Genomic DNA, 27,816 nt, shown 5'->3' on the forward strand with positions numbered 1-27,816 from the left:
AGGAGAGAAATTTTAAAATACTGTTAAAATAACGTTTAAACTTGACAATATTTAAACTCTTTAATTTTTAATAAATATGTAATTAAATAAACTATATAACGTTTTACTTAAGAGACAACTTATAAACGATCAAATCACTAAGTCAAACACCTCCTACGTAATTTTGTAGGTTGAGTTACGAGACTAAGCGCTAGTTTGGTAATGCGGTTTGACTGCTTATAAGTTATTCATTTAACGTATAAGCTATGAAGCTTTTTTTCTTATGTGTTTGGATATTATTAACAGATTAAATGCTGTGGAGTTGAAACGCTAACCAATAGCGTTTTTGGAAAGCCATCACCCACCCACTTTTGCAAAAAAGCTCTCTGAAACTTTTTGAGTTGACCAATTCAATGACCATTTCACCCTCAAACAATATCAAATTTGACAACCCCTATCCCTATAGCTTCCGACTCTCATTCACTGCTCTCATTTTCCATTCTCATCTTTATATATATATATAGCATATATAATAGTAATATAAACATATATATATATAACAATAATACATAAAATATATATTATTATTATATAACATATATAATACATATAATTTACAATCTTAATATATTTGTAATAATTATGTATAATTTATTAATATTTAATGATAAAATTTTACATCATTTTTAATAATTATGTATAATTGTATGTAAATTTGTTTTTTTGTTTTATTAATGCTTTTGTGTGTATGTATGGAATAATTAAACTTCAATTCAAATATTGTGTCTTATCTAATTTTGAATTTTGTAATTATCAAATTTATTTGATTATCAATTATTGTGTCATGTATAATCTTGTAATTTTGTAATATATATCAAATATCTAGCTGTTTGAAATAAATAAAAATTTCAGTATTAATATTTATTTAAATGACAAATACTTGATATGCATTGATAAAATTTAAAATAAATAATTTTATATAATATTTCAACATATATATTGCATTATTTAGTGTCATATCCATTTTAGTCTTTTTGTAAGTTTTAAGAATTTATCAACTTTTACAAATTAAACTCATAATTTTACACTAATAGCTTAAAAGCATACTTATCAAAACATGTTATCAGCTTAAACATGTTATCAGCTTAAACATTACTTAAATTAAATACTATAACCAGCTTAAATACTAAAATATATATAACCAAACTAATTTTAAGCTAGGAATTTCACCATTTGATCTCACAATAAAAAAAAAACCTTAAAAGCCATCTTAAAAAATGGGAAGGCAAACATCCCCTTGGCCGTGCGTGGATGTGATTATAATTTCAATTTGGGGAGGGCCGGACTTGCCCCTGCTCATGCTATCCCCCCTCCCCTCCGACCATGGAAGTGTCGTTCCTCCTCCAATGCCCTCCTCCTCCTCCTCCTCATCCTACTAGGGCTTTTTCAGGCTCTCTCAGATTCAAATACAGATATGCTGCCCCCAAACTTGTTGTGAAGGCGGCCGGTGGCGGCGGCGGCCGAATATCGGCAACAACAGTGCCGGCGCGTGACCGAGTCATAGATTTCGGGAGACACAAGGGCAAGATGCTGGGATCCCTGTCCTCCACCTACCTCCGGTGGCTCTCCAACAACCTCAGAGCCGGCGACTTTGTGGAATGGGCCAGGCTCGCGGACCAGGTCCTCGCCGACGCAGTTTACAGAGACCGAATCGAGTGGGAGTTCGCGCAGAAAGTCCTGGACGGCAACGTCGTCTCCTCCAGGTCGTCGTCGTCCTCGCCATCGGCCGTGTCCGAGCTGCTCGAGATCAGCGAGAGGTTCGGCTGGGACAACGACGACAAGGCCGCTTGGAGCAACATCAACTTTGCACTTCTTGGCACCTCCAAAGGGGGTCGAATTCCCAGGCGGCTCTCCCCTCCTTCTCCGAATCGGAATAGGCCGCCGGAGAGAGAATTGAGCGAGAAATCAGACAGAAAAGAAGCGAGGATGGGCGGAGAGAGGAGACGGGAGAGGAGAGAACGGATGAGGCTGAAGAGGAGGGGCAACTCGCCAGCGACGGAGACGGAGACCAGCATGTCGGTGTCGGTGGGGTTCGGAAACGGAAGCAGATGCGGTGATGATGAGGCGAACAATAGGGATCGGGATCCCATGGTGGACAATCGCCGCGGTCCCTTTCCTGGACGCCAGTCACTTTTGGACAGGGTGCTCGGTAACAACAGCCCTAAAAGACCGTTCCGGTAGTAGCCGGCCCCGCCCCGCCACCGCCCAAAAGCATCTTCAGGAAGATCCACGTCCATAATCCATCATCCATCTCCATCTCCATCTCGTCTCATCCTATGCAATTACAACGCCAGAGACGGTACCCGCCGCCTCAACACTTTTCAAACCACACACCATCGAGCCCAAGTTATCCACTGGCACTTAAATTCCTTAATTTATTATTATTATTATTATTATTATTGAATGCCAATGGGGGATTTAGTTGAAATTCCAGGTCAAAACACATCCAGAACCTTCCAAATTCATATTTATCGAATATTTTCTTTTAGTTAAAAGTTTTATATAATCTTATCTTATGGGGTAATCTCTTTTATTAAAAAATTAAGGTACTTATTAAATATATATATATATTATATAAATGGAGTAAACGCACAGAGCCTTTTGTATTTTTCTTTTAAAATAATATATATATATTTATTATTCCTCTCACTCAAATACGGTTCAAATTAAATTAATTGACATCCGAACACTGAAATATATGCTCCTAAATACAATAATTAATTTTATTTTCCTCTTTTTTTTTTTTGGCATTTTAATTTTGGGTTTTGCGGCTTTTGGTTGGTTGGTGCGAGCTAAACCACAACCTGGGAAGGAAACTCTCGCTCTCGCTGGTATCCTCTCTCTCTCTCTCTCTCTCTCTCTCTATTTGTCTGAAGCGAAGCTGCTAAAGCTTCCGAAGAGAGAAAGAGGCCTACGCCTCGCCTCCTCATTTCAGGTATAAATTAATTCTATTTTCTTCTTCTTTTTCCTTTTTCAATCTCTCAATCTATAGTTTAAGCTTTTGAATCTTGCGCAATTCATCGCGTTTCCCCTTTCCCAATTAAAGCTTTCAGGGTAATCCACTGAATCTCACTCTAGTTTAATCTTGTTTCCGTTACTTTTATTTTACTTGGTTTCTAGAGGTCACTCTATTTTCCATGCAAAAATTTTCCTAATTCTCAGTTTATGGGTGGGGCTTAGATGAACCGTATTCATTGGATTATATGTATATCATAAATTCTGCAGTTTTCGAACAATAAGTTGACTAGCTTCCATTTTTTCTCTCATTTTGCCTTTTTGGTTCTGCTTCCGTATTTTTTTCCTTTTTGGTTTTTGAATACTGAGTCTGGTTCTTCTCCTACCCGTATCCAATAGAACGAACATGCTTAATGGTTTTGTTATGAGACCTTGTCAGCAGAAATTATCCTACATAATAGAAAATTACTTTATTTCTATTATCCCATCTTCCCATAGTAAGGCTTAAATCAACTGAGAATTCAACCCTTTTAAATGGAGTCTTATTGAGTTTTGATTACTCATTCCCCCCTCCCTATTGCATGCAGTTTGAGGGCCAGCCTTGGTTGCAAGAGATGGATATTAATTCCTCTCTTGTAATCCACATAGTCTGAATGTGGGCATTTACCCAACGAACAAGAAAACACTAAATTTCTCTATCCGTAGTTAAAACAATCTGTTTATCTAAAATAGCATCAATGTTGGCCAACTGGAACTGGATGTTAGGCTTTGTATCAAGGTTCATAGATAGGCGTTCATGTACGATGTATTACATAATACATCTCAAATTGTCATAAAATAATATATTACATCTTTTATACGTCAGTAAATAAATGTGTGTATATGTGTTCATGTCTTCTCTTTTCTAGGTGGTTTCTTCTATATTGTCATTCCTCTAAAGTATTTTGACCTGGGGATGGTCTTGTTCCTCAGAATCTTATCTTTTTTATGTAGGGTCTCAACCAATTGTTATAAGCCAAGACCTTCCGAAACACAATGGAGTCATTCCGAAGCACATAAGAGGGGTCTATCTCTCGTACTTTCTTAATTGAGTGATGCTGAAGACATCATGGACGTGGCTGTTCATGTTTGACACCCCCCCCCCCTCACCCGGTCAAAAAAAAAAAAAAAAAAAGCTTGCCTTTATGTGTTATGCCCAAAGTGTCTCACCTTTAACAATTTGGCCTTTGAGAGATATTGATGAAAACTGTCTAAAGTGATGAGTCAATACACGATAAACTGAACTGTTGCTCATAAATTGAGATAGTTATAACAAGCAGTCATTGTCTTGGGGAATCCTTCAACTCATTCTCTCATTATTTTTCTTTATCTTCAACCTTCTCCTCTGAGTTTCCATTTTTACTTTCTTTAGATGTTTTCCCCTTTTATGCTACTAGATTTTGTTGTCAAGGGTGTTGTAACGACCCGTTAGTGGGTCTAGGTGTTATGGGTATTTTAGTTTGCACATTAGAGTTGTTGCCTTTATTAATTAATTGTTAAAAATATTATATGAGTTGGTAATGGGGGTAAATTAATGAAAATAATATTTGGTGTGAAAAAGTCTCAAAGTTGTGGGCTAAATGGGTTTGGGCCTTATTTGAATTAGACCATTGATAAATAATTAAATCTTAAGTGTAAATGAATTGGGTTGAACCCAAATCTCAAGAAAAGTCCATTGGGCCTTAGTTGGATTGGGCTATATATATATTTTGACTTGGGCTTGGGCTATGGGCATAGAGAATGGTATCTTAATTAAAAAGAAAAAAAGATTAAGAAAATGGTAAAATGACCAAAATGGGTAAGAGATATGTGAATTGTGTGTGTTAGTATGGAGGGCAAATTAGAGAAAATTAAAAGGGAGATGGATTGAAAGGAGTTGGAAGACAAGTCTCCCACATTTTTTTTCCTCCTTTTCTTCTTCTTACTTTCTTGTTCCCTTCTTCTTCTTCTTCTCCCTCTCCCGATTGTCTCTTCTTCCTCCATTGTTCTTCTTCATTAGAGCTTCAAGTGGAGAATTTCCAATTTGAAGGGTGTCTTCATCTCTTTGGATTTTGCAACCATCTAAGGCAAGTTCCCTTCCTTCTTGTTTCATACGCAAGATCTTCTTCTTCTTCTTCTTCTCCTTATGATTGTGTAAGTTCTTCTTCTCTTGTTTATCTTTTAATGCAAGTTCTTCAACCTTGTTTCCATCTTAGAAGGCTTGTTTCCTTCATCTTTAAGTTGTTGCTCTTAAATTCTTATTCTCGGATTCACTGACCATGTTATGTTCTTTGGTCTATAACTCCTTGTGTTTATATCCAAATTGAGATCCGTTTGTTGGGTTGTAAACTAGACATCTTAAGCTTCATTTTAGACACAAGAATCGAATTTTTGACTAAGATTTGATCATGTTATAGCCTTGTAAATCCCTGCTAAGATCTGGAAATTTTACTGCTTTCGAGTAAACTGACCTTGTTATACTCTTTAGGGTATAACTCTCTGTGGTTATATCCGATTCAAGATCCGTTTGTTTCTGTATAAACTAGACTTGATAATCTTCATTTGGTAATTTTTTTAGAATTTTTGGCTGCGTTTTGAGCCTACAGTATTCTTGTAAATTCTTGTCCAGAATCTGAAAATTTTCTGCTCTATTTTTGAATAATCTCTTCTTGCTTCGGTTTTGGGGGTATAATGCTCTGTGGTTATATCCAAATTGTGATCCATTTATTTTTCTATAAAATAGACATCATGGGATTTGATTCGGTATAAGATTTGAAATTTTTGGTTATGATTTGTACCCATAACAACCTTGTTGAATTCTATGTAGAATTCTGTAAATTACTGATACAAATTCTGCCTTGTTTCGGTTTTTGTGGAATATCTCCTTGTGGTTATTTCCGATTTCAAATCCAGTTGATGTTCCAGAAACTATACTCATTAGGCTTTGATTTGGTATATCGTTTGTGGTATTTGACCAAATATTGAGCTCGGATTGGATTTTTGAAAATATGCTTGAAATCTGGAAATTTCTGAAATATGTTGTTATTCAACTCCTCCTATGTAGTCTATCCTCCATACGTTTAAAATTATGATTTTTGTATAGTTCTTCCATTTTTTTTGAATTATTCTTGATAACCCTCATTTTTGGATAAAAGGGTTTTATTCTCCTTATTTCGATAAATCTTGCAATATTAATTCGTTTTCTTGATGAACATTGCTAAAATCTAAATAGGGTTTTTGTGTCACCCTACATTTCTTAAGGAATGACATTTATTCATTAGGGTCTAGTGTCATGCAAGATTTGGTGTTTCTTGCATGTATAAATTTTGATTCCTTGAGATTATTTTTGGGGTAAAAATATACCGTAAATATTGGTTAGACATTTCTATAAGTATGAGTAAATAAATGTATTAAAATTTACCATGTGATCATAAGATGGTGCACACTTTAATTTATCTAATTGTGCATGTTAAGCATGATTTGAGATTTTTCTTAATCATTGAGGATTGACATGAAATTGGGATATGCATATTTGATGCATGATTATACTGATTTGCGCACCTATTATTTTGCGCAACGACGAAGTCCGTGGATGAGAAAGGATATCCTATGAGCGCTTGACGCGGGTGAGGTGGCCATCAACCCAGAAGGCGTGGCTCAAATTATTATCATTTGTTGATGTATTTTCATGATGCATATATATTCATGAATGGATATATATATATATATTGGCCGTGAGAGCCTTGAGAATTATGCGGAAAAATTCCCTACTATTGGTGCATATGCATGAGCATGGGAACGAGTACATAATATATGTAATAATCACGGCATGGGAAATTAATGTAAACGGAGAACTTATGAGTCGCGTTATACTAATATCTTCTCATAGAGTTGTTTATTCTATCTTGATTATCCCTGCCTTTGATTCTATATCTCCATGCTTTATAAATACACTTGCTGAGCCTTGTGGCTCACCTTGTTTACTCTCATGTCATTCTAGGTACAAGTAGAGCAGTGGTTGAGGGCGAGCCCAGTGGGGCTAAAGCCCAGGGTTAGAAGTGTACAGAGACCTTCCAAATTAGATAGTCTATGTTAGCATTTGTGATGAGGGCAAGTGTGAGGAAATTTTATGTTGTAAAATTTGTTAGTGCCCTTGTATTTCATTTTGTTTAGACTATGGTCTAAGATGTTGTAAACCTTTAGTTAGCTTCCGCTGAGTTTATCTAAGGATAGTATTATGGTGTTGTATGTTATTGTTCTATATCACACTTGTGATTACCTCCTTTCGGATATCTTATACTAGCGGGACTATCCGGTAGTGGGCCACTACAGGTGTGGCCTCCTTTTTATATAAAGTCCTTCTCTTTAATGATTTGTTTGAATTTCTCTCTTCTGTTTACTGATGTTTTCTGCATTTTTCTGCAGCCTAATGACAGACGAGCACAAAAGTATCACATTCCTTTGTACTGATAATCCTTTTGCAAAGCTTCCAGATCATCTATTGATAGAAATTTTTATCCGGGTTCCCATTTCAGAATGGGTGCAAATATCATGCGTGAAAAAGCAGTGGGCTAAACTGTTTCAGGAAGAATGTTTGTGGCAGGCTGCCCTTCTCAGGAATTTTCCTTTGGCTGGCCATGCTAAAAGGTGGCCTGGACCCATCCCCCAAGGATTAAGCAGAAGGTAGATTTTAGATATGCACAAATACATATCTCAATTGCCATTGGTTGCTGAGAAAATAAAAGGTTTAAAATATTTTTGGAATTTCACTGGAACAAGTATTATAGTCCGATGTACTGGTTTATTATTATAAGTAGTATTATTCCGCCATGATTTTATCAGCTAGAATTGGTGTAGTTGACCCCACCTAGTGGTGCTAAGACTTGATATGTTGTTGTATGATTTTATCAAATCAAAGGTGACCATGAGTACAATTAGTTTGCATCTAAAAATTACAAAACCAAGACAGCTTGCTACAACACTTTACATATATGCCACCATAATGAACACCTGAAGAAGTACATTTTGACCAAAAGAAAAGAAAAGAATGTACTTAGTGAAGCAAAGTCAAAAACATATGAAAAAATTATACGATATGACACAAAAGATGGGGAAATATATATATATATATATATATAGACATAAACTAACTAAAGCACGGAAAAGAAAAACAAGAGATTTGAGCCTAGCAAAATGCATAAAAGACGAAAATACAAAGGTACTAATAAATAAGGGGGCAATCAAGGAGAGATGAAAGGAGCACTGCTTGAAGTTATTCAATGAAGGTGGAGAAATAGGTGTTGTGTTGGGACATCTTAGTAACTTTGAATAAGATATGAATTACATGTTCTATAGACATATCAAATGAAATAAAGCAAGAATTGAAAAAGATGAGAATAATTAGTTAGACTAGATAATATCTTGGTAGATGCATGGGACAAGAGGGCATTTTATGGTTAGCAAAATTATGTAATATGATCCTTAAATAAAAAAGGATACTAGACAATTAGAGAAATAGCACTTTCATGTTGAGTTATAATGAATGAAGAAAATATTCCAAGTTGTGAAAGTTATAGAGGGATCAAGCTAATGAGCTACACTGTAAAACTTTAGGAGAGGGTAATTGACAAAGATTAAGAAAATAAAAAAACTAAGGCCTCTATAAACCAATTTGGTGTTATGCCTAGTAGGTCAATTATAGAACTATATATTTATTGAGACGCTTAATGAAAAGGTTTGGACATAAACAAAAAGATTTGTATATGATATTCATTGATTTGTGAAAAGCCTATGATAGAGTCCCTGGAAAGATCTTTTGGAGGTGTTAGAAAAGAAAGGTGTTTGGATTGCTTGTATACATATCATTAAGGACATTTATCATCATTTAGAAACTTGTGTTGGAACTTGTGGAATAGATACTGAGACTTTCCTAGTACTATTGGATTATGTCAAGGATTTCCTTTGAGCCTTCACCTCTTTATTCTTGTGAATGAACTTACAAAGCACATCCATGAAGAAGTGTCTTGTGTATGTTACTTCTAGGCGATATTTTCTTGATAGAAAAGACAAAAGAAGATGTGATAACAACTTGAATTGTGGAGAAACGTCTGAAGGTTTTGAATTAAGTAGGTCAAAAATTGTGTATGTTGAAAAAATAATAAAGGAAGGTATTTCAGAAGCAATAGTAAAGCCTCAATGTTATGTTAAACAAAGAGACAAAAATAAAAAGAAAATGTGAGAAGAATAAAACTAGAATTTGAAGAAAGATAACTTATTCTTATTGAATTGAAAGCTCACGTTAAAGGTCACACTTCTACAAAAGACAGAAATGAAGTCCTATTTATACAGGACTTAAATACATGACATCCATCAAATAAAAACTGAAAAGTTATAAATAAAACTTTAAATGCGGGATGCTTTGCATGCCAAATTTGAATGCCAAACTTCGGTTACAAATGGAGAATATAACGGTGGAGACATAAATGAAAAATAAACCAACTTTAATTAAAGAAAAATATCACAAATCTCAACAGTGTATGTGGAATGTGATTTAAGTAAAAATAGAATTTTAGATGATGTTATTGTAAATATTGGAGTTTAAGTTTTCCCAAAAAAAAAGAGAGATCAATTTTGATATATTGGACCAATTTTTCAGAAAGAAGAGGAGATTGATTGTGGAGGATGTTATTCATAGAAGAAAGGCACGATAATTACAGTGGAGAAGTGTGTCCATAATTTTATGAGATCATAAAATCCCTTTAAAGCTAAAAGGGATGTTTTCTAGGATGCATAGAAACTATCTTTGTTTTATGGCTTAGAATGTTAGGCAGTTAAGTGTCAACATGTGCAAAATATGATTGTAGCCGAGCTGAGATTGTTATGATGGATCTGCAAGACTGCAACCGTACAAGTAAAAAAAAAAAAAGAAACAAGATCATACATAATGAAGTTGGAGTGGCATTTATTGAAGATAAGATGCAACAATCACGATTAAGATAGTTTGAATATATTAGAAGAAGATCTATAGGAGCATTTGCGAGGCAAGTGGATGAATGAAGGAAATTTGTATCAAAAGAGGGAAAGAAAACCAAAAAACTTGGTGGGAAACCCTTAGATATGACATAAGATATAATGGTTTCACAAAAGATATGGCCAAGGATAGAGATTCATGGAGGTAGAGAATTCATGTAGTTGACCCCACCTGGTGGGATTAAGGCTTGGAATTGTTGTTAGTTGTTATATATATATTTTTTTCCTGTACCTTTATCAAAACAGCTGCTAAATCTTCCATTTTTCAGTTAGTTGCAACATTTTGAGTTGATTGTTCTTGAGCTTTCTGATCTTCAAGATCACAATAACTCATTTAACATATCAAGGAACCGAACATGAACTTTTTGCCTCATAACGAATGAGGGGAAAAAAAAGGAAAGCTATGACTATGAATAGGCTATAATTTGTTTCACAATGAATTTCTTAAGAAATTTCAGCCTTGTGATGTAATATTTTGTGGGTCTGCCTGGATTTTAGCAGGCCAAAGAATGTTGTTAAATAGTTTTTTACTTCTCATGAAAACAAAAAGTTTTATACCTATATTGGATCCTTATTTATTTATCATGGAGACCAATTGTCTAAAATTTGTTCTCACTCTTTCTCAACCATCCAAATATTGCTTGTGCTGCTTTCCTTTTTTAAGTGGCTTTGTTTAACAGGTTTACATCTGATGTTCACTCTCTATTCTTCAGGAGGTATACTGCTTTATATATCAGTAAGCACATCTTTTCACTTGATGATGAATTCAATGAGATTGTGGGCCATACTTATTTGTTTCTAAAGGAGCAACTTGAAATTTCAACCATGCCGCCTCCTGCTGGTATACTTCATGGTACTATTATAGGTCTGTTCCTAAACACCACCCCCCGCCCCCCAACCCTCCCTTCCTCCCTTTTCTCTGTATATCACATTAGACTTTAAGATGAATTTTTGTGCTTGCTGGCAAGAGTGCTTATTTTGTATTTAGAACATGAGTGAGGAGTTGGCATCCAGTGACACTATGCCCATGAAGGATTCTTACCAAGTGATTATCTTTTCCATTGATTGTACGTGAACGGACTCTCGAAATTAAGGTGCAGATAATTATGCAAACCTTTTAAAAGCATTGTTGGATTCTAATGCTCTGTGTAGGACCACAATATATTGCTTGCTTCCAGCAATTACCGCAAAGTAGCATTCATGCACGTTTTCAGATGTTCCTATCTGCAGTTATTTCCTGCATCCGATCTAAAAGGACCCACAAACCCGTGATTTTAGATGCACATTAAACCTGAGCAACTATCTTTTTTGGGGGATATGGGAGGTAGATTGGATGGCCAATCCCGTGCCACAAACCTGTGATTGCTGTGGTTAAGAGACACGGGATAAGTAGTCCAAACAAACATAAATTAGTAAATTGTATACATTCTGATTTAATTTTAGGTTGATCCAGTGGGGAATGAAATGGTCCAGGGCCTTTTTAGCTCCAAATATTTCTTTGAATGTACACAAACATTGCCCTTGGTTTCCTAGACTGTTCAAATTTAGCCCCTCTAAAATTTTCAGTTAGGTCATGGCCCTTCATATATACTTCAATAAGTTTGGTCCCCTTGAATATGATTCATCAGTCCGCCACTGCATTCATTCCATAATATGTGTACATTCATGATTTATCCCATGTTATTATTATTCTGTTGGAACCAAATCCAGTAAACAAAGGCATCCTTTGAGTACATATCAGTTGTCCTGGCAGACTGGCATGAGAAAATGTCTAATTCAAATGTCTCCACCATGTGGCTGTATTTGGAGCATGGCTTGTGGATCTTTTCCTATTAAACTTCATTTTAGTTAGGAAGTTGAATTAGTTGCCCGCTTGCTTCATTTGAACTTCCATTATTTCCATTACTGAATGACTTAAAAAATTATTGAATAATGGTGAAAATACCAACATAGCATCAAGTCCTAGTGCCACGGCTGCCCAAAATACTTTTCACGTTCATTGCCACTTTTGCGGGCCCTTCATGCAAAGGACTAGGTTGTCACTTTCTCAACTTCACCAATAGCATCAAGCACATTACCTTCAGTACTCAAACACAGATATGATTGCTGCAATTGCCTTAATTGCACCACATTAACAATGAAGCTGTTTCCCCATCTCTTTTACAATTAACATTACTGAAACTAGTGTCTTTGGCATGAGTAATTGAGGCACCATAGTTGTTCTTTGATTCGACATGGGTGACTTCATACAAAATTTTACATTTAAATGTCTTCTTGAACAGTTGATTCGATATTTAAAGGAGAAGAGATCCCATAATGTGTTCACCAAATACATGTGCAATCAGAAGACTTATTTTTCGAAACATAAGCTTCAGTATATATGCAGTAAAATCTTTATCTACTGTACCACAAGTTTATGTGTGATGTCAAACAGTACTGATGGATGTTCTAGCTTGACATCCTGACTTTTACGAGTCTTTCTAACTGGAAAACTTTTCCTCTTGAGCAGATCAGTTTATTGCTTGTGGTAAGTCACGCGACAAGGCCAACGAGCTTGCCTCATACATCTGGTTAGCCGTTATTGATAATTTGGAGGAAAACGAGGAAACATTTCTTTTACTCAAACGCCTGGCGCTAGAGGGAGATGTAAGCAACATTTTTAGCATTACCCTGTCTCTATATCGTTCACTTACTAGACTTTTAAGGCCATTTTCAGAGGTAGATGTCAAGGCTTCGTGTTATATCATAATTGAATGTGCGTGAATATAGCTGGTGGGGGGTAGGTTGTAGGAGAGAGAGCATTTGTGAATGGTAAGGGAGACCATGATGGATGCTGCCACCTGTACATTACATGAAATATTAGCAGGAGCATTGTTGACGTGTCAGCTCTAGACAATATAATAATTGACTCCATCGATCCAAGTACTGAAGCATTTATGCAATTTTCGTTCAAGGAATAAAACATGAAAAAAAGTCTCGGAGGTAGAAAAGGGCCGACTTGTCGGTCAAGCATGAGCAAAATGTTGCAGAAACTGCTGCAAAAATTTCATCTCTCTCTCTCTCTCTCTCCCCTTCTTGAAGTTGCAACTTCGGTGTCAAATATGTTGTTGATTCAATAATTTTGGTTCTTGGTTTGATTACTTCTTGTGCAGGTATTTCTACCATATCCATACTCAAGATCACAACAGGTCCAGTGGAGGGTGTTTGAGAAGCTGTTTACAGATTTCCGCGACTGCTTCAATCACCAAGACTATTGTGACATGTTGGCTCGGGCAAAGCTTAGATTTCAGCCAATTCCGTCCACTTGGTTAGGTTACTAGTAAGTAAGCTTTTGTAATTTCTTGTATGGAATTTACAATTACAATTACATACACGAGAGAGAGAGAGAGAGAGAGAGAGAGAGAGAGAGAGAGAGAGAGAGAAATTGTATGTAATGTATGTATGTATATGTGCGTGCGTGTAATTTCAAGGCCGGCAGACAGACAGATGAAGCTAAATTATCTCATTTGGTTGAAGCAAGGGGAATAAACCAACTGCATTCTATAGTAGTAGTAGGAGTTTTTAATTCTTGGGTTGGGTAACCTTTCTCGTTGTTTGTCTCACCAGCTTAATTATCTGGATAAAAAAGTTAATTAAACACTTATTTATATATTTTTTAATGATACTCAATATAACACATTTATACACAAGTGTCATGGGAGCATCACAATTGTGTATTTTACACATCTATGATCAACTTCTCTATCCTCCTAAATTAACATTTATAGCAAAATAAATTATAAATTATAAATATAATACAAGCGTGATAATATAATATAATATCAGGATTGGCTCAAGGGGTTGGGGGTCTAGCCCATTATTAATTTAGGGCCCCAACCTCTTAATAAAAAAAACAAAATTTTATTAATTTTATTTTAATAATAAAATTAAAATAATTATTTATTATACTCAAGGGATTTGGCCCTAAGCACATACCTTACCAACCTACCCCTTGAGTCAGGGGTAGAGAAATTTACATCTATTAAATGAATCAAAGCATTACAAAATTTATAGTTTTTCTTTGTTTTTTTTTATTTTTTATTTTAGCGGCATTTGTGTGAAACATCGTTTATATGAAGAGAAAATTGTTAGTTAAAAACCTTAAAAAAAAAATCTATTTTAGTTGAATATGAATGTCGGTATTAAGTAAATAAATATCAAGATTTTTAAATAGCATTTAAAAATGCGTTATCAAATTCCATGTAAGTGTTGAAATACGGTTTTTAAGGATTTTTTTTTCCTAACTTCTTGAAAATGATAAAAAATGTTCTCAATTCTTGCAATGAAGCCTCAAAAAATATATAAGCATCGATAAATCACTCACTGTCATTATTTATTTTGAATGGTAATTTGGAGACACTTTGATTGCCCATATCTATGTATGTATTCAATACGAATTTGATTAATACAAATTGCTTGCTGGACAAGTATAATTTCAAGTTTTAATTATTTTATAAAACTAATTAAATTTGACAGGTTAATTGTCATGAGAAATGTTGGTATACAAATAGGCAAGGAAGTATACAAGTTAAAAGTTTATCCTTAAATTGCTCAAAAATATAATTTTTTCTTTAAAAAATAAAATTCTCTAACATAACAATACAATACAATACAGGAGTGATAAAAAAATAAAATTTTAAAAATAACTTATTTTTTGTGACAAATTATAACTTTTGATTTTTTATAATAAAGGTAATTTTTGTTAATATATGGAAAATATTAATTATAGGTTGTTGTTATGAAGATTAATGTCACATAGACTTAACACATGCATAGCATAATGTTATTTATATTCAATTTTTTTTTTATAAATATATAAGATGAAGGAGGGAGTTGATAGTCATATGGTGGAAAATGAAAGGGTAAATTGGTAATTGAATGAGGTGGACGGAGGAGAAAATATAAAAGAAAATTCTATTCGTAATCATTAAAAATGTATTTTTATTTTTTTACTTTTTGTAACCAATTTAATAACTCTTTGGGGTCAATATTTTTCAAAAATATCCTATTTCACACAGTCATAGCCATTCACACACATTCATATCTATAACACATTTTTAAATTTCAATAATTTCGATTCACAAATATATGCTTCACAAGACAAGTTTATAAAATCAAAAACACATATATACATACATAGACACATATACAATGTAGACACACATAAATATATATACACACATACTTGATGTGATGACAGGGGCCATGAAGGTTGCCCCCGAACCCCAAGATTAGGGGGCTTCAAGGCACCCCAAATCTTGGGGTTCGAAGGCCATTATGGAGCCCCAAACCTTGGGGTTCGAGGACCTTCAAGACACCTCAAACTCCAGGGTTCGGGGGCCATAAAAAAGGGTTATCGTTAGTGGGTATGGCCGCTATGGCAACTCCACTATATATATATATGTATGTGTGTATATATATGTGCATATGCGTGTGTGTATATATGTATGTGTATGCGTTATTTTATCTTTATCTATTTTTTATTTGTTATTGTATGGTCTCTAACGTGAATAAGGAGCCGTGACTAGCGAGCAGTTAATTAATAATTGAAGGAAAAAATGGTTATAATAGTAAGGGTAAATATAATTTTTTTTAAATATTTTAAATATCTTTATATATATAAAAGTATGATAGTTTTGAAAAAATAAATTTTTCCCCCAAAATTTGTATAAATGATTTGCAATTAATACTTATTGCATTAATAATTTGTATTTTGTAATTTATATTAATAATTTAAATCTTTCAATTGTTTTGAAATAATAAGTAGTAATAATTTTTCTCTAAAAACTTGCATAAATGATTTGCATTTAGTATTTATTGCATTAATAATTTATATTTTATAATTTGCATTAATAATTTAAATCTTTCAATTATTTAAAAATAATATGTACTAATTATTGTAAAATTAATAATAAATTTTAAATATACGAATTTTTCAATGGTAATCATAGGTTTTCCATTACATTATTATGTGAATATTAAATATTTAATTAATCTGTCAATCAATAAAAAATAAATACTATTTATGAGTAATATGAATAGATACTTAAACTATTAATTAAGTCACAGAAAATTATTTATTTATATAAAATTATATCTTTATATAATATAATATAAATATTGTATATTATATATAATATATAGTAGAATAGTATGCAAATATTTATTCTCTCTAAAAATCTATCAAACTATTTTTTACCAAAAAAAATATTTTATGTTAGATCTTCTTATCAATTAATCCGTCAATCAATCAAAAATAAATACTATTTATGAGAAATATGAATAGACACTTAAAATATTAATTAAGTCGCAGAAAATTATTCATTAAATAAGATTTTATCTTTGTATAATATATTATATTAAAGTAGAATAATTTGTAAATTTTTGTTCCCTCCAAAAATCAGCCAAACTATTTTTTGCCTCTAAGATTTGTATTAAATTTGCATGGGTTTTATGAGAAATATTAATAGACAACTTAAACTATTAATTAAGTTATAGAAAATTGTCCAATTATTTAAAATATTATATTTATATGTTTATTCTATATATATTTATATAATATTAAAATATGACAGTCAGACAAAGTATTTTGGCAAGTGTCAATCAATGGTGAATTTTTCCCCTCAAAAACTTTCATTAAATTAAATGTAGTGATTAATTAATTATTAATTACTTTAATAATTATATTATAGTCTTGAAAATGTGATATCTTAACAAATTCATAAAAAATTATTTAAGGTTGTCAAATGTTAGGGTTTTTCAATACTAATTAATATTTAAGGTATCACATTTTTAAGACTATAGAAGAAATCAAAATTTATATTTTTAAAATTTTGTTATTATTAAAAAAATTGATTCTTACTCATATTTAAGAATTTTAATTTATATTTATAACTATAATATAATAAATAAAAAATAACGAACATGGATATATTATAGATTTTATAATATTTATTTATAAATAAATATAATATAATAAATAAAAAAAATTATAAATATTTTATCAAATGACCTACTTAATGTGTTAATTATTCTTGAACATGTTGAATGATAGTATATTGAATTAAAAGTATTTTTCATTAGCATATTGAATAGTGAATAATTAATTGAACTTAAATTTTAATAAATAATTAAAGATTAAAAAAATTATAATGATTAATTCTGTTAAAATTATTTAAAATAATAAGTTTATTTTTTTATTTTTAAATTAAATTCTCCTACACGGGTATTAAAAAATAATTGTGAAGAGAAAGAGTGGTTCCGAATAGAATTTTCCAAATACAAATCAAACGCACCGCCTTTTCTCGCGGCTTTTCTTCTCTGTGGAGAGCTGAGCTGAGCTGAGCTGAGCTGAGAGAGGGGAGGGAGTATTGTGCTTTGCTTTGCTTCGGTTCGCTTCTGACAATATTCTCTCGCGAGTCTGCCATAGCCATTGGGTTTCGTGCTTCATCGAGTAGAATACGTACAAACCAACGTCTCTCTCTCTCTCTGTCTCTCTCCGAACAGGGTTAAGCGACTACCCACATTTACGTCTCTCTCTCTCTCTTTCTCTCCCCGGACAGGGTTAAGCGACCACCCATATTAAAATAAATAAATTCGCAGCAGCATTCATCTTTACTTGTTTTTCATCGATTACTGTAACTCAAATCTCAATTTAATTTTTCTCACATTTATGGCAGGTTCCCAACCCATTATTTTAACTGTTGTTGTCCTCCCTCTCCCTCCGTTCTCTCTTCCGAGATCCCTAAGTAGGGTTCCGAGCTTTAACTTTGCTGCATTCTTCTTCCTAAATGTTCTCATCCTTTTTCCGAATTTGCTGCTTTAATGTCTTCCTCTCACTGTGATGTGCGACAGGTCCCAAAAATGATGTGATCCATCTTTAGGGTTTGCTTTTCTTACCGCATTGCTGTTTCGGTGCCTCAAAAGGTCCGTTTTCTTTCTCCAATGCTCTTTTGATGCAAATGTACCTTGCTTCTCTATGGTTTTCTCCTTGTAATGTCTTTTGACAGCTATAGCTTTCTATTTTTATTTATTTGTTTTTCAAATCTTAAGCTTTGTTGATTTCTGCGTTTCCATCGGCTTTCTGCCGCCCTTTGATCAGTACCTTGATTGCGAGTGGGGTTTCCATTTGAAGGGTTAAGTTGAAATCTTCAGGATATTTTTTGTAACCTTTGTTCGTGTCTAAAAAGGGTTCCGGGCAGAATTGAGACAGCTTTTTAAGCATTTTTAGGATGGGTGGTAGTCGTAAACTTGAAATTTTTTCTTTTTCTGGTCCGTCTGCTCTGGAAAATGAGTTATTTTTGGACTAGAAAAGAATTTTCATTTTATTGGCGCTGCTGCCATGTAAAGTTACTTTCTATTCGTTCCAGTGGCTGTTACTGGCTTTGCATCTGCGATCGAGTAGAAAGAATCCGACTTTTCAATGTATTGTTACAGGAAATAATTTGGGCAAGGAAGAAGTCGGTGATGGATTTTTTCAAAGTTAAAAAGTTCAGGAAAGCACACAAACCGAACCCAGAGAAGGATGCAGAAGATAAGCCTGTTCCTCAGCCAGAAGAACCAAAGGATGATAAAGGTGATAACTTGGGTAAATCAACCAATGCCGATCCTGCTTCTGAAGCTGAGGATGATGATGATGATGATGATTTTATCACTAATGAGGTCAAGAGGAGATTAAAAGAACTGAGAAGAAATAGTTTTATGGTGTTGATACCTGAAGAACCAGGCCTAGAAGATGAGGAAGAAGAAGAGGGCGAGACAAGCTCTGCTGAGTGGCGGGATGTTGAAGCAGAAACTCAACAATCGTGGTTTGGTTTAGATGCTTTTTATGACAAATACTGTGAGCAGATGCTCTCTTTTGATCGGTTGAGTGCTCAGCTGCTCAAAGAAGTTGGTAATATAGTTGTTCTTATACTGTTTAAAAATTACTTGCCCACTGCATGTTGGAAGTTCTGAGGTCAACTATTTTTTATGCCATTTCTTCTGAAAGTCTCTATATTGATTGTTTACTCAATACTTGTTCCTAGCATGTATTTTTGAGGTTTGTATCTTGAGAACCAGATGCCTGTTGCGGGTTAGATTACATTAAATTAGAAGTCAAGGGAGATACATTCACAGAAGGCAATCTTGCATGGCCCGGAATTAAATTTAATTGGAAAAACTCGTTCCGTGATTACTAACTCAGCTAATTAAGTGTGCTCCAAGTGCAGGTCTCTATGCTGCTTCTATTGAGTGCCAATAATAGCAGGTGTTTCCATTATTGGAAGAGTTTCTGCTATAAAGTAATTTGTCATCAGTTAACCCTTTAATTTACCTAGCTAAGACATCATTTGTGGCACAGAGCATTTTTTCAACTGACCTGCTTTCTTTGTGCTTTAGTTGTAATAAAAGATTGATACACCCTATATCAGTGCCACAAGTTGCCAGTGATGTGGGAGAGCAAGAGCATTAGGCATATTCGCACCCCTACTCCAAACAGTAATTTGTTTGGCACTGATCAGGAGACAAGTTTTGATGGTGTTACTCTGATTGATGCACCCCATATCAGTGCCCCAAATTAACAGTGATGTGGGAGAGCAAGATTATTAGGCATAGGAAGAGGATGATGGCTAGCAATTTTGGTTGGAATTGTTGGTATTGGTGTGGGTTGTGTTCTTTCTATGCTTGAGGAAGTGCATGACAGAATTTTCCAGAGGCTAAGCCTGTTTAAGTAAATTTGCATTTTCCATCAATTACCCAAAGTCAATTTCTAAGGATTTGCGGTCATGTGGTTTCTTCTAAATGTGAATGCTTGCTGCAGTAAATCCGAACTACAAGGGATCTCAGTTTAAGTTACCTTTTTCTTAATTTACAATCTGTAAAGTATTAAATTTTGCATTCGTCGTTAATCCAGCAAAGATTTCATGCTTTCTTTTGTGGATCTACTTTGGAATTTAGCTGTGCAAGACTACTTTGTTCTATTGCCCATTGAGCGTTCTAACCCAGCCATATATTTCTTTTTAGAGCCGACAACATACAATAACAAAAACATAACCGTCCTTAATCCCACCATGTTGAGGTCGGCTAATTGAATTTTAGAGCACCAATCATTTTTATTTATGGGCTTATCTTCTACGAGGCCCTTATAACTCCTATAATACCTAAGAGTCTCATGTTTTTTTAACCTTCCTCTACCTCTTTTTTAAAGACTTGTTCACTTCATCCACTCGCCACACATGAGCATCAAACCATCTTAACCATGTTTACACATCTTTTCTTCAATAGGAGCCGTTCCAATGGTCTACACTTATTTTAGAGCCAAAAAAGGAAAAAAAGAATAGTATCTTTAGGTTATCCACTGTATTAATGATGTGCTTTCGGGAAAGTCATGTGACTTTTAGGTGAAAGTTGCAGAATTTGGCTACTTTCATGTTAAATTATATTCTGCTAGTTAGCAGGTGGATACACAAGGGCCTGCATGGTAATCAGAATAGACACGTGGGAAGATGCACCTTAGTTGCAACTATTGAAGTGTAGTGTTGTAGGTAAAACTTGTAGTTTCACTGCTGGGAAATTGAATGATCTGGCATTTATGTTCTTGTCTTAAAGTTTCTTGCCTCTTGTGTGGAGTGGTTTGTTTTGCATAACATTGGAACACTTGTAAAAAATAAAAAAATAAGGAAGAAAGAATTACATGTTACTAAGTTAAAAAAGTTCATTGAAACTTTTGATTATGAATTGAGACGGATTATTTGAGGGTAAAACTTGGTAGCAACAGCTAAGGTTGCTCCTCTGTGACTAGAAAGTTACAGGTTCAAGTTGTGAAAATAGTCTATTTGCTGTTGAATTGTTAACCACCTTCTCATCTAAAAGCTTAAACTTTTAGATAGAGGGTTAACTTTATCTTTTATATTATCTTTTTTACTCTCAACACGTCCCCACACGTGTAGCCATGCTTTATTGCATAATTGGTCTAACACATGCAACAATTTAAATATTGGGTCAACGGTGAGATTTGAACTTAGGCCCATCGTTTATTTTGATACCATGTTGAATTGTTAACAACCATCTTATTTAAAAACTTAAACTAATAGATGGAGAGTTAACTATATCTTTTATATTATTAATTTTACTCTCAACATTTTCAAACCAAGGGCAAGGCTGTGTACAAAAGCAATCCACCCGACCCTCACAAACAGGGAGTATCGTGCATTGGGGAAACCCCTTTATTAATTGAACTAGTGGTAGTGCTATTGACTATCCATTTAAACCCTAAATGTTGGATATTCCTTGAGGTAGCTAGTTTTTATTTATTGTAACCATCTGTCTGTGTGATAATTTATGATATTTTATTTTGTGCGAATGCCTATCTTGGATACATGATGATACCAGCCCCTTAAATCATTATAAAGGTTATGATTCTTTCCATATCAGGCTCCTCTCATATTCCTACAACCCCATCACCCAGATCTGCATCTAAGAAGCTTGTGGCTCCATTTCGCTGTCTTTCACTGAAAAAGATGGAAGAACCTGATGATGATACTGAGCACCTACAAGAGCCAGAGAACGACCCACATCAGGATCTAGAAACCGCATATGTTGCTCAAGTTTGCCTGACTTGGGAGGCACTCCATAGCCAATATACACGACTGAGTCAGAAAGTCTCTTCCCAACCTGAAAACTCTGCCTGTTACAACCACAGTGCTCAGCAGTTTCAGCAGTTCCAGGTTTTACTGCAAAGGTATATTGAAAATGAACCTTTTGAGAAGGGCCTCAGAGAAGAAATTTATGCTCGGTCAAGGAATTCATTGCCGAAACTCCTTCATGTTCCAAATATACGGGGTAAATTCCTCAATGCATATAGAAGAACTGGAATCAACATATTTGAAAGATTTGAGTTTACCTTTTAGTCAGAATTCAGATCAAGCTTGTATTCTATTTAATAAAACTCAGCACTAATAAGTTTTTTTGTATATAGTTTATATTGAAGTGCTTATGAGGTTCCTATTTTTCCTTAAAATTAGCAAATCCTTTTCAGGTTTAGATCAAGGAGAGACAAAAGAAGAATCAGATTTGGTGGTTCTTGCCTCAGATCTCATTAAAGTAGTTGAAAGCTCTATCATCACTTTCCACCTTTTCTTGAAGATGGACAAGAAAAAATCAAATGGGGTTCGCTATCCATTTGGAGGTCAAAACTTGGCTACTCCTGTCCACCAGATTCAATATTCTCTTGAGAAGGTGACTTCACTGATCACACTTTTACTTTGGAAGTTAAAACCCCCATTTCTTGGGCCTGTTTGGTAGAGTTTTTGTTTTCATTATTTTGAAAATGAAAACAGAAAAATAGCATTTGGATACTCATTTTCATTTTCAAAAATTTTGAAAGAAAAAAAGGTGCTTTGACATTTTTGTCTTTGTTTTCATTTCTCTCCTCTCCCACTCTTCACCACTGGCAACTTGATGTCACTGGAAGGAAGTCAGAAAAATACTCCGGTGTCTCCTCAGTCATTGGCGACTCTCATGCAAATTGCCAACAAATGTGAAAACTGGAAAGACTCTCAGGCTTGGGAATTGCAACTCCCAGCGCCTTTCATGATGCGACAATGAACAGATTCTGAGACCAGTGGCTGCATTGGCTATGGCATTGATGGCAACTGTGAGCAGTGTCAGTGAGGCAAGAAAAAACTGAAGCTTCGTATTGCGTCTTCTTCACTGGGTCCTCAATCAAGAAAAGTTTTAAACCAAATAATGAATCTTTGATTCACCCGGCTTGCTTTTGTGATGACGAGAGTGAGCCTAAGGAAGACATGCTTGTAAAGTTACAGTGGCATGAAGGCTTCTCTCCAGTCTGGTTGCCAGCAACTGGAAAGAAGGCTGGAGGGAGTCAGTGGTGACCTCCGGTGTCTCCTCCTGTCACCGGCAATGTTGGGGGTAGGAGAAAGATTAAAAATAAGAAGTAAAATACAAAACTAAAAATGAAAATTTCAAACATGTTAAGTTTTCATCTTTTTTAAATAAAACAAGAACTGAACACAAAAATTAAAAGTGAAAACTGAAAACATAAAACTGAAAGCTCTGTCAAAAGGGCCCTTAGCTTCTAGGTTGCATCTTTTTCATTTTGCATAAACCAGATATCACTTGAAGACCTAATTTCTGATCTATTAAGTCTTGACACGTCTCGTAATGTTTGTTGAGTTGCTAAATGTTAACAACTGCACGTGTTACCTTGATACCTCTTAAGCAGATTTAGACATCCTTTCATTAGTCTCTGCCCAATAAACCCACAGTTGATTCACACCTATCCAACATTACAACGATATATATGGTTATATGTCCTGGAAGTGTCTTGTACCTTTATCCAAGAGTGTCTCTGCATGGATATGCTATATTTTGTACATATGTTGCTACATTTACACCTTTCTTTCAATGTTTAGTTGGTTCAGGCAGAAATTTGATATCTTAAAAGTGTTTTGTGGATAGAGTTGCTGAAATGTGTGAATTTATAATATAAACTTAACACAAAATGGATGGGCCGTACTTCTCATTTTACCATGCTATTATCAGAAAGCTATTTGGAGTCACTGTTTTGGTGTTTTAAAGTAATGCTTGAAATAAGGACACCTAATGTTAACTGTTATCTTGAAGAGACCTAATTTTATTGCAATAATTTGGTCACACGCATGCAAACCAAGTTATACCAATAATTTGGTCACACGCATGCAAATTATCACAGAAACCTGTGATAATTTTTTGGGAGCCATATTCTAGAATCAGTAGGCTCAAGTAGTTTAGGGGGTGTTTTGTATTCTCTGGTCTAACAGATATTTGTGTCCTTGAGACCTATCACAGGAATTGGAAGATTCATGGAGATACATTAACACTCTATATGGTGTTCTGTAAATGGTGGGTGGTCACCCCTTCCCCTCGGCTATCTCGTGTAGAACTGAATTAGGTTTTTGATTGGCCTTGTTGAAACATGTGGGTCCCTAACTCTTCCCTTTTGTGAAAAGCCTTGCCTCTCTTGGCTTCCTATAATGCAAACCCGCCAAGGTCTTTAGTCCCGATTGTCTTGTAGTGCACCCTTCATCAACCCACCTTCAAAGAAGCCTTTAGATTGATCCTCATTTCTACCCCCTATTAGGCAGTGATGGCCCCTACTTTCAGCTACCATACTTCACCAAGATCCTTTTTCTTGTTGGTAGGATTATATAGGCCTGTAAGAATGAAGTTGGAAATAGGTTTTCTTATTAATCTTTGTTGGACAACATCAATAAAATTAACTGTCATTGTCATTGATGGGTGTAATTTGGATGCCACTCCTAAGCCTACAGCTTAGATATTGATACTGCCTCGATGACCAGTTCTATAACTAATTCCTTGTGGAAATGATAAGAACAGGGTTAAGGAGTATTCATACATTAATAGGTCATCAAATTCATGGTACCTCTTTTCTCCTTTGTACTTGATTAGTATTTTTTCTCTAGATCTTGGTTCTACACTGCCACCTACCAGTACTAATGTTTTTGGTTTTTTCTTGCTTGTATGTTTACTTGCCCAAAAATAGTTCTTTGATGGTTTCAGCAAATACCAGCTTCTCAATAGTGATCCGTTATAAACTATCTTATTTTCTGGAAGGTAACATTTTAGTCTACCCTTGTCAAGCTATCCCACCCAACTTAAGGAATCCACATTTACATGGAGTAGATCAATAATATGATATTTGCTTTGTTTAACATTGTTAATTAGTACGCGCTTAAGTAAAAAAAAGATGATAATGCTTGCAGTTCCAAAACTGTTAAAAGACAAAGCCATGCATATGGCTTTTTGTTTCTCGTCGAATATCCAGAGGAATAGGAATATTTATCTAAGTCCTTGATAATCAATTTTCAGAAATAACATTTCTGTGAATTGAATTCCAAGCCATGCTTGACGGGCTTCTTAATATCAATGATTTCTTCTTTTCTTTTTTTTCCCACTTTGATATGTGGTGGAATTCAGGAGATTTAATTCATTTACACACATAATTAGTTACAGGGTATATTTCTTACTATTAGAATTTCTTTCCTTAAATCCATAAAGTTGTAAATGTGATATTAAATGAGCTGGTGACAGTTGTGACTGATGAGATAAATAACATTGCCCATGATGTATCTTATAGATCATATGATCATAGGTCTGTTGAGTGGTTCCCTTTTTAAGGGTATCTCCAAATGCTTGAAGCTCCCCACTTTGGGAGAGTAGGGGGAAGGTCCCTGCTTTGAGCGGTTCCCTTTCTGTGGAGATAAAATTGACTATTAAAAGTTGGAATTGAATAATGAAATTTATTTTGGCTTATAATGACAATCAACAAACATTATATGGAACAACTTGCTGCCAGTACTCATGATATTTATGTTTAACCTAATAAATTTGCTATGACTCTCCTGATGGTGGTTTTTGTCAGCGGAGACTGTTGGTACTCATAATAATGTGAACTTTAGAAATAGGACAGGATTATTTTTCAGCTCATTCACACAGAACAATTGCTATCTTTTTCTTCTATTTCAGTTTGCTGTAATTGAAAATTATTGATCATATCCTCTTACATTTGCAGAAAGAAACGAAACTGAAAGAAGTGCGGAAAAAGATGAAAGGTTGGAAGAAGAAATCTTGGCCTGCGTCACAAGAGGAGGTGGAGCTGCTGTTTGGCCTGATTGATGTCAAAATCTTAGCAAGGGTTCTAAGAATGGAGAGAGTCACTAAGGAGCAGTTGTTTTGGTGTGAGGAGAAGATGAAGAAAGTAGACGTATCAGATGGAAAGCTGCTGAGAGATCCTTCTCCCATCCTATTTCCTTGCTAATATATATATATATAATCATAGCACCAGACCAGAGAGAGAGAGAAGCATGGTATGGCTGAGGTTGGGCATGGAAGGAAGTTGCTGCAAGGAAGGAAATTCCCCTTCCATATCTTCTCTATTTAGAAAAGGGGAAGAGTGCCAATAGCTCATATTTTATGCATTTTCTCTTGGCAAGAAAATCAGAGCATTTGCCAATATTATGAATCGATGTATGTATACAAGGCAACATGGTGTCTTTTTCTGTTTTGAACATTGCCTTTGCATGTGAATGTGATAGTAGTCTTGCGCTTTGCATTGCTGCTGCTATGATTCCATAACCTGTGGCAGGAATGAAATTGAAACAGAAGATAACCAACACCACCAAACGCCAACACAGATTATATAATCTTACTGAGCACGTGCAGTTAATTACATGGATTTTTAGTTCCTTAATTATCTTTATTTATTTGTGATTATATATCTATTTGGTACCATATTTACGAGTTCGTTTTCCCTTTCGAACTCCATTCACTCATTCTGCTGACTATTGTTGATTGGTTAACGATGATCAAGAGCATTGGTTATGGTCTCGAGTCTTTGATAAACGTATAGAAAGAAAAGAGAAAGCATCGTTTATAAGGATAAAGGTAAAAGAGTCGTGCTACAATGCCTGACAAAGGTTGACGCATGAATTGATCGAAAAATTGTCAGACGGACTTCATCACGGATGAAATCTGTTGTGTTGAAGTCCATCTAGTTAACTTTGGGCGGATTTCATCTATGATGCGCGATGTTTTCAAGGTGAGGATATTTTTGACATTTGATATTTTTAGTCATTTTGTACATCAACTAATTCGGGCAAAATAGAATAATCTAAGGTAAAATAATCCAAAGAAAGGAAATACAAGAAATGGAAGATCTCACTGAAAGACTTTATTGAATAAAATAAAAATTAATACAAAAATGAAGGTATAGTTAAGTATTTATGCTTAGCTATCATTGATAACAAATAACTGTTGTAAGTTGCACTAACCAGCTAACTACCTAACTAATCCAAATCTCGCCTGTAACAATACAATAGAAAACGTAACAGTTACAGAAGTAATACAATACAATCATAACATAGCATAAGGAATACACAATAATTAATTAACATTATTTTCTTCTAAATTTCCCCTCAAATTAGACTCCATGGTAGAGAAAGAAGACTTGAGCTTTAGGCTGTCCGGAATGGCAACAGGATTATGATGTGTAAGTGATATCTAAGACCAAGCTTGTCACATAAGAATAAAAACATGTACATTGGCAATTCTTTAGTGAAAATATCAACCACCTAATGAAGAGTAGGGACATACCTGATTTCAACCTCACTATTTTCTACCTTCTCCCAAACAAAATGCACATCAATTTCAATGTGCTTAGTGCGAGAATGAAATATTGAATTTTCTACTATGCTTTTAGCTACTAGGTTATCACACCATATAACTGAAGTATGAGCACATGGATAACTTAACTCGAAAAATAAAGACTTGAGCCACAAAACCTCAATTGCACCTTAGGCTACAACTTTATACTCGACTTCACCAACAGATCTGGCCACCACAGACTATTTTTGTGAGCCCCAAACCAATAAATTATTGACAAGAAAGACACACAATCCATTGATAGACCTCCTAGCGACCTTACAGCCAGCATGATTTGCATCCGTGTAAACAGTTAAGAATAAATCACTAGGACAATAAACAAACAACAAACTCAGACCAACAGTTCCCTTAAGATACCGAAGCATCCACTGTCCATATACCATTTTGCTTCACATTGTGGTCCTCACGCACGTCTATATATTTAATGAGATCATGTTTTAGGTTTGGGTACCCATCTATAGATGAGTCCCTTGAATCTTTCTTTATTGGGATCAAATGATTTAATTATTCTTGATG

General features: G+C 34.6%; 2 protein-coding genes across 12 annotated transcripts; both read left to right on the forward strand.

The window, feature by feature from the left end:
- Positions 1–1,247: 1,247 nt before the first annotated feature.
- On the forward strand, positions 1,248–13,589 carry LOC127794406 (uncharacterized). Of its 7 annotated transcripts, XM_052325460.1 has the most exons (6): positions 2,221–2,974; positions 3,988–4,058; positions 7,438–7,695; positions 10,722–10,906; positions 12,551–12,687; positions 13,194–13,589. In XM_052325460.1, exons 3-6 carry the CDS (start codon positions 7,442–7,444, stop codon positions 13,359–13,361), a joined length of 744 nt encoding a protein of 247 aa, XP_052181420.1. In that variant the 5' UTR covers positions 2,221–2,974; positions 3,988–4,058; positions 7,438–7,441; the 3' UTR covers positions 13,362–13,589. The 7 variants fall into 7 exon arrangements, with proteins under 7 accessions (XP_052181416.1, XP_052181417.1, XP_052181415.1 ...); XM_052325456.1 differs by lacking the exon at positions 3,988–4,058 and having other exon boundaries at positions 1,248–3,093; positions 10,755–10,906; XM_052325457.1 differs by lacking the exon at positions 3,988–4,058 and having other exon boundaries at positions 1,248–2,974.
- Positions 13,590–17,416: 3,827 nt separating this feature from the next.
- Positions 17,417–26,143, forward strand: LOC127794404 (uncharacterized). 5 transcript variants are annotated; one of them, XM_052325448.1, is made up of 7 exons: positions 17,417–17,643; positions 17,760–17,828; positions 17,935–18,006; positions 18,517–18,973; positions 21,493–21,900; positions 22,097–22,296; positions 25,652–26,143. In XM_052325448.1, exons 4-7 carry the CDS (start codon positions 18,547–18,549, stop codon positions 25,895–25,897), a joined length of 1,281 nt encoding a protein of 426 aa, XP_052181408.1. In that variant the 5' UTR covers positions 17,417–17,643; positions 17,760–17,828; positions 17,935–18,006; positions 18,517–18,546; the 3' UTR covers positions 25,898–26,143. The 5 variants fall into 5 exon arrangements, with proteins under 5 accessions (XP_052181408.1, XP_052181409.1, XP_052181410.1 ...); XM_052325449.1 differs by having other exon boundaries at positions 17,417–17,610; XM_052325450.1 differs by having other exon boundaries at positions 17,417–17,587.
- Positions 26,144–27,816: the final 1,673 nt, after the last annotated feature.

Source organism: Diospyros lotus, chromosome 2 (assembly GCF_014633365.1).
Source record: "Diospyros lotus cultivar Yz01 chromosome 2, ASM1463336v1, whole genome shotgun sequence".
In the NCBI taxonomy this organism is placed as follows: domain Eukaryota; kingdom Viridiplantae; phylum Streptophyta; class Magnoliopsida; order Ericales; family Ebenaceae; genus Diospyros; species Diospyros lotus.